At 34.6% G+C, this 12572-nt stretch overlaps 3 protein-coding genes across 3 annotated transcripts; all 3 read right to left on the reverse strand.

Annotated features, from left to right (window-relative positions):
* Positions 1–722: 722 nt before the first annotated feature.
* Positions 723–3736, reverse strand: LOC6643628 (protein toll). Its single transcript, XM_047011038.1, has 2 exons — positions 3731–3736; positions 723–2315 (listed from the first exon to the last, which is right to left on the reverse strand). Exons 1-2 carry the CDS (start codon positions 3734–3736, stop codon positions 723–725), a joined length of 1599 nt encoding a protein of 532 aa, XP_046866994.1.
* Positions 3737–4233: 497 nt separating this feature from the next.
* On the reverse strand, positions 4234–7272 carry LOC6643606 (protein toll). Its single transcript, XM_047011039.1, has 2 exons — positions 7267–7272; positions 4234–5851 (listed from the first exon to the last, which is right to left on the reverse strand). Exons 1-2 carry the CDS (start codon positions 7270–7272, stop codon positions 4289–4291), a joined length of 1569 nt encoding a protein of 522 aa, XP_046866995.1. The 3' UTR covers positions 4234–4288.
* Positions 7273–7825: 553 nt separating this feature from the next.
* On the reverse strand, positions 7826–9448 carry LOC6643607 (protein toll). Its single transcript, XM_002066340.1, has 2 exons — positions 8730–9448; positions 7826–8474 (listed from the first exon to the last, which is right to left on the reverse strand). The coding sequence occupies exons 1-2, from the start codon at positions 9446–9448 to the stop codon at positions 7826–7828; spliced, it is 1368 nt and encodes a 455-aa protein (XP_002066376.1).
* Positions 9449–12572: the final 3124 nt, after the last annotated feature.

The following is a 12572-nucleotide window of genomic DNA, read 5'->3' on the forward strand; positions in this document are numbered from 1 at the left end:
TAATGTGCGCCAATTGGGCAAAAACAACAACAACAAAAAATAATAATAATAAAAATGCTGGAACTGAAGCTGTAGCTAAAGTTGCTTCCCTTCTACCACCATCAGGAGGCAGCAGGTTTCTCCTGTCTTCTCTAATTGAATTATTGGCAGGGGCAAATTTGTGGCAGACACACATTCATATAAGTACAAGGATGTGGCTCTGGGTGGTGGGCGTGGTCAGGCAGTTTTTACTTATTGATTGTTGTTTGCTTAACAACCGAAGGTGGAGAATTGCCAAGATCTGAGACCAGAGACAGAGCCAACTCTCACACACAGACGGAGCGACAGAAGGAGGTAAAGATATGAAATCTCTCTTTCAAAAACGATTGTCCTAAAGCCGCTGGAGATTTTTTGTTTTCATAATATTAATGTCGGAAATTGGAAAACGCGTTTTAATGGCAAATTAGTTAAAAAGAACTAAAAATAAATTTCAAAATTTGTTTTGATTTTAGAAAGTTACTTACAGTTTTTTCTAAAATTGATTCACTCGAATTGCTTTTCCTTTATATTGTGACAACCCATAATTGTGTATCCAAAATTCCATATTTAATATTCATTACCTCATTTAGTTGAAATGCTAATAAGTATTCTTTAGAGAATTTAGAATATATATGTAATTAAAAACAAAATCATGAAACAAATATAATACTTAAATATTTGGGTACTGATTACTTTAATATTAATCATGGTTCTGCTCTTAAGTTTTCCGGTTCAACATCGATTATCTCCATATCCTGGTTCTCTTCTATCATCTTGTGCGGCAAGGCATAAGTAAGTTTACTCCAGAAATTGACATCATTCCGCATCAGATAGGTATTCAGTTTCAGGTAGCTTTGTAATTCGCCATCGAGATTATTAAAGTTCTCCACACCCGGATAGATGATCACAATGAGCCGCTTGTGCTGATCCTTGGAAGTGGCATGAAGTGCCAAGCGGAATTCCAAACGGCCCCAAACAGATTTCAGGAAGTTTTTGGTCATTAGAATGACTGTGCACTTGGAATTCTCTACAGAGTGGCAAATGCAATCGGGAATCGGTTCACCAGCCAACCAATCTCTTTCGTAGAAGCACAAACAAAGTCGGTTACGTCCATGCTCCAATCTCTCGACGTACTCCCTTACGAAATGTGAATCCTTGTGGCAGTAGGCCAAGAAACAATCGTACTTCGTCTCGTTGCCCTTCTCCAGACGAGTAGTCAGTTTCAGGAATAGTCTCTTCTCGTATAACCACATGGGTATGGACTTCCAAAAGCATTGCAGGATACTTAACAGGCAACTCAATATTATGAATGTTGTGAAGTAGATGACATAGAACTGAATTTTTTCAGGGCATAGATCCTTCTCCTCCAGGGAAACTAACAATCTGGAATCATGGCATTCTGTCTTACACAGATCAATGATATTCTCTGCCAGATTCTTGGTAAATCGGAAAAAATGTATTTCTTTGCAATGACAAATCCATCGATTACCAGATATAAACATAGTCAGATGGGAATTTTTCGCTTTTCGGCTTAAAAGTTCTCTTAGGTTCTGATTTAAAGTTAATAAAGAATTATTTCTTATATCGAGCAATTCAATATTCTCTGGCAGAAACTCTATTAATGTTATGTTATTATACCTTAGATGAAGTTCTTTCAGTTGATCATAGCCCTTGACTTTGGTGGACCTGTCCAAGGTCTGTAGGTTATTGTTTTCAAATAAAAGGATGGCATTTTCTGTCATGGGTAGCTTAGTGGGTATCTCCATCAATCCCAGACTATTGCAGTTGATTAGAAACCTATTGCTATCATCTTCTCTGCAACAGGTGCACAGATCGGGGCAATATTCTTGTCCACTGCAACGTCTTAAAGCAGCTTGGTATTCTGGGAGATAACTCCTTCTGAGGTAGGCAAGAAACTTGATGAACTTACAACTGCATTGCCAGGGATTTTCCGATAGTTGAATCTCTTTTAAGTTTGATACAAACTGTGTCACATCGTCATCCAGTCCTGTTAAGTTGTTTTGCCTAATATCAAGAACTTTGAGATTGGATGGGAGTTGATCCAAATGAAGATGAGTTAGACTGTTATTCTTCAAGTGCAGTTCTCCCAAAGTGGAGTTCCGCAGGGATATGGTTGAGAGAGTTTCGATGTCATTATCATCCAGAAGAAGTGAAGAGTCACCAATTATATTATTCGGTAAAGTGGGAAATATTTCTAAGGTTTTGCTTCTGCAGTCGATTATAAATTGATCTTCGGATCCATTGAAACAGCAGGTGCAGAACTCGGGGCAAGGTCCCTTTAGGTGGTAAAAATATACAGAATTGTCAAAACTTGTATAAGGACTATAATTCAACTCAACTTTCTTGTTCTTCCTAAGCAAGTTTAAGAATTGAAATAGACTTGTATTGTTGCAATTGCATTTCCAATATATTCCAGATTGAATCAGTAATATATTATCCTTTTGATTTAAGAAGAACTTGGCAACATTTGGATTAAAAGACATAATGTTATTATTTCGTATATCCAGCCACTTTAGGTTCTTAGGCAATCGATTTATCTGTATAGTAGTTAGATTATTATTAGCTAGTTGCAGTCCCAGTAAATTATCATAGCCCTCTAACGAAGTGTTAGGTAATTGTGTAAGACCATTGTTTTCAAAAAATAGAGATATCTCTCCTTTGATTGGCTTAGGTAATTCTGGAATATTTCTTAGTCCTTGGCCAGAGCAGTTTATGAAAGTCGAAATACTGGACTGATCCACTTGACAAACGCATTTGCTAGGACAATGTTTGCCATTTATACCGAAATTAAAGTAACACAATTTCCCATAAGTCCCACAAATAAAAGCTGTTATATTTGTTTTGGCTATCTCTTTGGAGTAATCGATTTTTTCCACATCATTTACATTAATAACTTTAAGTTCTTTGTAATTTTCAAGATATTTCAAGTCAATTTTATTAAGGTCCATTAAACCTAAGCGTTTTAAACTTTTCTGAAGTGTAGTCGATCTGAAATCGTATTTACATTGTATATTTTAAAAACAAGTAGAATTTACATAGCATTTTTTTAATACCTACCTCAGAAACTCAGTGTTGTCCAAGTGGCAAGCGGAAAATGACAATTCTTTTACTTTTCTTAAATTTTCAAATATCAATGAGTTTAGATTTTTTAAAGTTAATTGGGTGAATTCAATAATCTCCAATTGCGGATTAAATTGAAAAGTGTCGTTGCGAAAAATATGTTTACGATTACACGAAATTTTCAATTCTCGTAAATTTTTTTTTGTGTTCAATAAATAATTGTTTAAAATTGATGACATTTCGAGTGGTTGGTTTTTATTTGGTCTATAGCAACGGAAATTTGCAATTTGCGGTCCACCTGAGAGAAAAACTTCAACCTCATCAATTTCAATATGTTTTGTTTTCATTAATTTTGCATACACAATGTAATATAAATTAAGAACTTTCATATATTGAGTGATTTCAATAGGTGTATCTTCTGTGACCGTTTCCGTATATCGTATTTCGAAATAAGTTGCCATAATTTTACTTGGCAACGCTTTCAGTTTTCTCAGCTTTGTGAAGTCGATCAGTTTGGTTTTCCAAGTTATTAATACCAGTTTATAAAATTGCCTTTTTTCTAATATTTCGATTTTGTATATATCAGTGGTCACAGTAGTTCCAGTATTCGTGCACGTTTTATCATTCTCACTGTCATTGCTCTTTATACTTTTATCAGCACAATAATCATCACAGTAATCTGGTCTGATGAGATTTATTTCATATGGTTCTTGAATATTTAACTCACTTAAACTAATTGCCAAGAATAGGAGAAATATATTAATTATTTTTAGCGACATTTCTATGTTTATTCAGATGAAAGTTTAAAACTGTACTAATGCAAAGCCGTAACGTAATAAATTATGCCAGCAAAATTGTGTTATTCCGCAGGGATCTGATGACGGAAGTTGGTTTGAGTATGGAATTGCAATTAATCGGGGAAAAAATACGATTACTCAATGAAATGGTCGCTCCGTTGGCAATTAGAGCATTATTTTAATTAACATTTAATTTTTTAGCCGAACGAAAGTTTGAATACCCTTGAGTTGTATTAAATTTACTTAAATAAAGTAAGCCGATTTTTATGGATCAAATGCTTGCCAAAATTCACACACAAAAAAAGTGAAGGAAAAGTGTTTTTCAAAAATATATCTTTCTAATTATGTAACAAATAATGGTAAAGCATTCAAACGATATATAAATTGTAAGTTTAAGGTGCTATATTAATCAAGTCCATGCCATCTTCCATCTTGTGGGGCAAGGCATAGACAAGTTTACTCCAGAAATTGACATCATTTCGCATCAGATATGTATTCAGTTTCATGTAGCTTTGTAATTCCCCATCGAGATTATTAAAGTTCTCCACACCCGGATAGATGATCACAATGAGCCGCTTGTGCTGATCCTTGGAAGTGGCATGAAGTGCCAAGCGGAATTCCAAACGGCCCCAAACAGATTTCAGGAAGTTTTTGGTCATTAGAATGACTGTGCACTTGGAATTCTCTACAGAGTGGCAAATGCAATCGGGAATCGGTTCACCAGCCAACCAATCTCTTTCGTAGAAGCACAAACAAAGTCGGTTACGTCCATGCTCCAATCTCTCGACGTACTCCCTTACGAAATGTGAATCCTTGTGGCAGTAGGCCAAGAAACAATCGTACTTCGTCTCGTTGCCCTTCTCCAGACGAGTAGTCAGTTTCAGGAATAGTCTCTTCTCGTATAACCACATGGGTATGGACTTCCAAAAGCATTGCAGGATACTTAACAGGCAACTCAATATTATGAATGTTGTGAAGTAGATGACATAGAACTGAATTTTTTCAGGGCATAGATCCTTCTCCTCCAGGGAAACTAACAATCTGGAATCATGGCATTCTGTCTTACACAGATCAATGATATTCTCTGCCAGATTCTTGGTAAATCGGAAAAAATGTATTTCTTTGCAATGACAAATCCATCGATTACCAGATATAAACATAGTCAGATGGGAATTTTTCGCTTTTCGGATTAAAAGTTCTCTTAGGTTCTCATTTAAAGTCAATAAAGAATTATTTCTTATATCGAGCAATTCAATATTCTCTGGCAGAATCTCTATATTTGTTATGTTATTGTACCTTAGATGAAGTTGTTTCAGTTGATCAAAGCCCTCGACTTTGGTGGACCTGTCCAAGGTCTGTAAGTTGTTATTTTCAAACAGAAGGGTGGTATTTTCTGTTATGGGTAGCTTAGTGGGTATCTCTTTCAATTCCAAACTATTGCAGTTGATTATAAACCTCTTGCTATCATCTTCTCTGCAACAGGTGCACGGATCGGGGCAATATTCTTGTCCACTGCAACGTCTTAAAGCAGCTTGGTATTCTGGGAGATAACTCCTTCTGAGGTAGGCAAGAAACTTGGTGAACTTACAACTGCATTGCCAGGGATTTTCCGATAGTTGAATCTCTTTTAAGTTTGATACAAACTGTGTCACATCGTCATCCAGTCCTGTTAAGTTGTTTTGCCGAATATCAAGAACTTTGAGATTGGATGGGAGTTGATCCAAATGAAGATGAGTTAGACTGTTATTCTTCAAGTGCAGTTCTCCCAAAGTGGAGTTCCGCAGGGATATGGTTGAGAGAGTTTCGATGTCATTATCATCCAGAAGAAGTGAAGAGTCACCAATTATATTATTCGGTAAATTGGGAAATGTTTCTAAGGTTTTGCTTCTGCAGTCGATTATAAATTGATCTTCGGATCCATTGAAACAGCAGGTGCAGAACTCGGGGCAAGGTGCCTTTAGGTGGTAAAAATATACAGAATTGTCAAAACTTGTATAAGGACTATAATTCAACTCAACTTTCTTGTTCTTCCTAAGCAAGTTTAAGAATTGAAATAGACTTGTATTGTTGCAATTGCATTTCCAATATATTCCAGATTGAATCAGTAATATATTATCCTTTTGATTTAAGAAGAACTTGGCAACATTTGGATTAAAAGACATAATGTTATTATTTCGTATATCCAGCCACTTTAGGTTCTTAGGCAATTGATTTATCTGTATAGTAGTTAGATTATTATTAGTTAGTTGCAGTCCCAGTAAATTATCATAGCCCTCTAACGAAGTGTTAGGTAATTGTGTAAGACCATTGTTTTCAAAAAATAGAGATATCTCTCCTTTGATTGGCTTTGGTAATTCTGGAATATTTCTTAGTCCTTGGCCAGAGCAGTTTATGAAAGTCGAAATACTGGACTGATCCACTTGACAAACGCATTTGCTAGGACAATGTTTGCCATTTATACCGAAATTAAAGTAACACAATTCCCCATAAGTCCCACAAATAAAAGCTGTTATATTTGTTTTGGCTATCTCTTTGGAGTAATCGATTTTTTCCACATCATTTACATTAATAACTTTAAGTTCTTTGTAATTTTCAAGATATTTCAAGTCAATTTTATTAAGGTCCATTAAACCTAAGCGTTTTAAACTTTTCTGAAGTGTAGTCGATCTGAAATCGTATTTACAATGTATATTTAAAAAACAAGTAGAATTTACATAGCATTTATTTAATACCTACCTCAGAAACTCAGTGTTGTCCAAGTGGCAAGCGGAAAATGACAATTCTTTTACTTTTCTTAAATTTTCAAATATCAATGAGTTTAGATTTTTTAAAGTTAATTGGGTGAATTCAATAATCTCCAGTTGCGGATTAAATTGAAAAGTGTCGTTGCGAAAAATATGTTTACGATTACACGAAATTTTCAATTCTCGTAAATTTTTTTTTGTGTTCAATAAATAATTGTTTAAAATTGATGACATTTCGAGTGGTTGGTTTTTATTTGGTCTATAGCAACGGAAATTTGCAATTTGCGGTCCACCTGAGAGAAAAACTTCAACCTCATCAATTTCAATATGTTTTGTTTTCATTAATTTTGCATACACAATGTAATATAAATTAAGAACTTTCATATATTGAGTGATTTCAATAGGTATATCTTCTGTGACCGTTTCCGTATATCGTATTTCGAAATAAGTTGCCATAATTTTACTTGGCAACGCTTTCAGTTTTCTCAGCTTTGTGAAGTCGATCAGTTTGGTTTTCCAAGTTATTAATACCAGTTTATAAAATTGCCTTTTTTGTAATATTTCCATTTTGTATATATCAGTGGTCACAGTAGTTCCAGTATTCGTGCATGTTTTATCATTCTCACTGTCATTGCTCTTTATACTTTTATCAGCACAATAATCATCACAGTAATCTGGTCTGATGAGGTTTATTTCATATGGTTCTTGAATATTTAACTCACTTAAACTAATTGCCAAGAACAGCAGAATTATATTAAGTATTTTTAGCGACATTTCTATTCAGATGAAAGTTTAAAACTCTACTAATGCAAAGCCGTAACGTAATAAATTATGCCAGCAAAATTGTGTTATTCCGCAGGGATCTGATGACGGAAGTTGGTTTGAGTATGGAATTGCAATTAATCGGGGAAAAAATACGATTACTCAATGAAATGGTCGCTCCGTTGGCAATTGGAGCATTATTTAATTAACATTTAATTTTTTAGCCGAACGAAAGTTTGAATACCCTTGAGTTGTATTAAATTTACTTAAATAAAGTAAGCCGATTTTGATGGATCAAATGCTTGCCAAAATTCACACACAAAAAAAGTGAAGGAAAAGTGTTTTTCAAAAATATATCTTTCTAATTATGTAACAAATAATGGTAAAGCTTAATTACATTCAAACGATATATAAATTGTAAGTTTAAGGTGCTATATTAATCAAGTCCATGCCATCTTCCATCTTGTGGGGCAAGGCATAGACAAGTTTACTCCAGAAATTGACATCATTTCGCATCAGATAGGTATTCAGTTTCATGTAGCTTTGTAATTCGCCATCGAGATTATTAAAGTTCTCCACACCCGGATAGATGATCACAATGAGCCGCTTGTGCTGATCCTTGGAAGTGGCATGAAGGGCCAAACGGAATTCCAAACGGCCCCAAACAGATTTCAGGAAGTTTTTGGTCATTAGAATGACTGTGCACTTGGAATTCTCTACAGAGTGGCAAATGCAATCGGGAATCGGTTCACCAGCCAACCAATCTCTTTCGTAGAAGCACAAACGAAGTCGGTTACGTCCATGCTCCAACCTCTCGACGTACTCCCTTACGAAATGTGAATCCTTGTGGCAATAGGCCAAGAAGCAGTCATACTTCGTCTCGGTGCCCTTCTCCAGACGAGTGGTCAGTTTCAGGAATAGTCTCTTCTCGTATAACCACATGGGTATGGACTTCCAAAAGCATTGCAGGATACTTAACAGGCAGCTCAATATTATGAATGTTGTGAAGTAGATGACATAGAACGGAATTTTTTCAGGGCATAGATCCTTCTCCTCCAGGGAAACTAACAATCTGGAATCATGGCATTCTGTCTTACACAGATCAATGATATTCTCTGCCAGATTCTTGGTAAATCGGAAAAAATGTATTTCTTTGCAATGACAAATCCATCGATTACCAGATATAAACATAGTCAGATGGGAATTTTTCGCTTTTCGGATTAAAAGTTCTCTTAGGTTCTGATTTAAAGTTAATAAAGAATTATTTCTTATATCGAGCAATTCAATATTCTCTGGCAGAAACTCTATTAATGTTATGTTATTATACCTTAGATGAAGTTCTTTCAGTTGATCATAGCCCTTGACTTTGGTGGACCTGTCCAAGGTCTGTAGGTTATTGTTTTCAAATAAAAGGATGGTATTTTCTGTCATGGGTAGCTTAGTGGGTATCTCCATCAATCCCAGACTATTGCAGTTGATTAGAAACCTATTGCTATCATCTTCTCTGCAACAGGTGCACAGATCGGGGCAATATTCTTGTCCACTGCAACGTCTTAAAGCAGCTTGGTATTCTAGGCGATAACTTCTTCTGAGATGGGCAAGAAACTTGGTGAACTTACAACTGCATTGCCAGGGATTTTCCGATAGTTGAATCTCTTTTAAGTTTGATACAAACTGTGTCACATCGTCATCCAGTCCTGTTAAGTTGTTTTGCCGAATATCAAAAACTTTGAGATTGGATGGGAGTTGATCCAAATGAAGATGAGTTAGACTGTTATTCTTCAAGTGCAGTTCTCCCAAAGTGGAGTTCCGCAGGGATATGGTTGAGAGAGTTTCGATATCATTATCATCCAGAAGAAGTGAAGAGTCACCAATTATATTATTCGGTAAAGTGGGAAATATTTCGAGCACTTTGCTTCTGCAGTCGATTATAAACTGATCTTCAGATCCATTAAAACAGCAGGTGCAGAACTCGGGGCATGGTCCCTTAAGATGATGAAAGTGTACGGGAATATCTGTTTCTTTATAAGGATGATCAGACCACATGACTCGCGCTTCCGTCCTTATAAATTCTAGGTATTTTATAAGATACCTATTCTGGCAATTGCATTTCCAATAGATTCCCGATTGGAACAAAATTATAAATTTTTTTCGCTCCAACAAATATAAAGCCACATTCGGTTCCAAGGATGTTATGCTATTATTTCCTATATCCAGCCGTCGTATATTCTTGGGCAATTGATGTATTTGTATGTTTGTTAGGTTGTTGTTAGCCAGATAGAGTTTTCGAACATTATGATAGCCCTCTGCCGAAGTATTGACTAGTTCAATAACATTATTGCCTTCAAAAATAAGAGATGTATTGCCATTAATTGGAATAGGTAACTCTGGAATGTTTGGGTGTCCTTGCCGAGTGCAGTTGATGATAAACTCAATCGGCTGGACTTCTTTCGATCCACAAGTGCATCCGCTGGGACATCGTTTGCCGTTTATGCCAACATTAAAGATGCACAACGTATTGAAATCGTCACAAACAATTGCTGTCACATTGGTTTTGACAATCTCTTGTGAATAATACGATTTATCTTTCGTATTTACGTATATGATTTCAAGTTTTTTGTAACTTTCAAAAAGTTTCAAGTCAATTTTCTTATCGTGTAAAAAACTTAAAAATATTAAATTATTTTGAAGTGCCCTGGATCTGAAATTAATTGAATTTTAAGTATATTGGACTGAAACATATATGTAAACACCTACCTGAAAAACTCATGATTATCTAAAGTACAATTATGAAAGGTCAACCATGTTATGTTTGACATATTTTTAAAAGTCTTTGAGCTTAGATTATTTAAAGTTCCCGAACTGAATTTAATTGCTTTCAATTGGGTATTACGATGAAAAATGTCATTGTGAAGAAGAAGTGTTCCATTGTAATCAATTGATATGTATAGAAAATTGTACATGAACTCCGATAAGTAATTATTAAAATATATTGACATATTAAAATGTTGATTATCAATTTCATTCTTCATATTAATTTCTGTACCTTCGGGTCCGCTCAATACATGAACTCCAGACTCTTTTATTGTTAGATTCAAACTATTCATCAGATTTATGTAGTAAACATAATATAAATTAAGAGCTTTCATATAGTCAGTAGATCGAACAAGTGTTTCTTCTGTCACAATTCCGTTTATTATGTGAAGTTGATAAGCCTTAATTTTATTATGGGTTGCATTTAGACTTTTTAGATATGTTAGGTTCATCAGATTGGTTGTCCAGGTTATTGATAGACTATCTTTATCTAGGCTGATTTCATATTTGTCAGTAACTATAGTATTTCCAGTTTTCGTGCATGTTTTATAGTTTTCATTGTTAGTATCCATTTTACATTCATTGGCACAATAATCGGCACAGTAATCGTCTCTGATATTATCTATAAAGTTCATCTTATTATATATAAAGTATTTATCTTCAATATCCAATTCAGATAATCCTCTTGTCGAGAACAGCAAAAATATAATAATTAGAAACATTTCAAAGTTCACTTAGCCGGGAAATTCAAACTTTACTGATACGGATTCAGAATGGTACAGACGAAGCGAGGTCTTGCTTGGAGTACTTAAGAGCAAAACTATTCCACAGGGACTTCAAAATATTTGTATTTAAAGTTGATTGTGGAATTTCCATAGGTTTATTTTCATACATAATACGTAAATATATGTAATTATAGGCACTAAGCTCTATAAATGCCTTAGACTCGGTATTTTAATATCGATGTTTATATACCCTTTCCGAAATTACCTATTGGCAACTCTATTTGACCTAAAGAACCCAAATAAAAGGTTAAGAGTTGCATCTTTCACATCGAATTCGAAATATTTATAGATTTTTTTTGCTTAGAATATTTAAATAAGTTTATTGAGTATATACTTATCACTTGAGTTAACTCCCGACTAACACTGACTAACCTTGTATTACTTTTAAGCGCTCTAAACAGTGTATTTCTCTCCTTAATCTATTTTTTATATATATTCCCAACAGATGTGCTTAATGTGGTAAAATTAAGTAATAAAAATGTTTGGATAAAAATTGAGAGATATATGTATAGACTTAGTTGCTAATATTAATCAAGAAAACAGATAGCTGATATACTTATATTTAAATCAAAACATTTTGCGTTTTTTTAACTCACCTATTTCGATTCTTATATATAGAAATGGGAAAAACTTTAAGTATTATCATAAAAAAATAGGTTTGAAAATTCCTACTGAGATATCAAACCGAAATTGTTTTTTATATTTTAAACACGAAAGCTGATTTAAAAGTTGCATAATCTTAAGGTAGGACAACTTTTATATACATATAAAAGTCAGATTATTGAAATATGAATGTGAAATTTCAACATTTGTGTCAATTATGAATAGTTAAAAAATAAAAAATGAGAAGAGAATTGAAAAAAATCGTACAATCTTCATGATGCTTCTTTTCCTTACGCTTCAATTTTTTCTTTAAATTCTCTTGGTTAATTCAAAATTTTTGTTTGTCCTTGAAACTTACATCGATTGCTCGATTTAATCGGGCTATGGACACACACCTTCTTCTTTGGCCATAACCAATTGACTTGTAGTCTATTTCTAGCAAAAGTGGTTAGCGTCAATAGAGCCATAATCATAAATCTGTCTCACTAAAAAGGCAACCGTAGCCCCAGTAGCATCTCAGTAGCCGTGGCCTCAACTACAATTATCCAGTTAAATTAAAATCAAATAATTTAGCATGAAAATCAGAAAAATGGCCAATAAAAAATCACATGCAAATTATAGAGTATCCAATGACCAAAAAGACAGCCTCTAAATGCACAGATGGCGGAGCATGAGGATGAAGCTCTGAGAAATTGTTGTAATTTGCTCTACTGATCGTTGCTGGGGATGTGGTTGTCGAAGAAGAAGAAGCAGAAGAAGAGGTGATTTCAGAGACCTGTCTCAGCACCCCAGCAGATCCAGAGGCTAGCCAGCGGCTCTCCACTTCAATAAAGCTTTAAACAAATGAAGTTATTTGAGCCAATAAAAAATGGGTAGCCTTTAAAAATGTTGACGATGAGGAGCAACAGCAAAATGTAAAAGAAGGAGGAGGACAAGATAAAGGTAAACTTTTGCCAGGAACTTGTCAA

The sequence above is a fragment of the Drosophila willistoni genome (genome assembly GCF_018902025.1).
Source record: "Drosophila willistoni isolate 14030-0811.24 chromosome 2R unlocalized genomic scaffold, UCI_dwil_1.1 Seg200, whole genome shotgun sequence".
NCBI classification, from domain to species: Eukaryota; Metazoa; Arthropoda; class Insecta; order Diptera; family Drosophilidae; genus Drosophila; species Drosophila willistoni.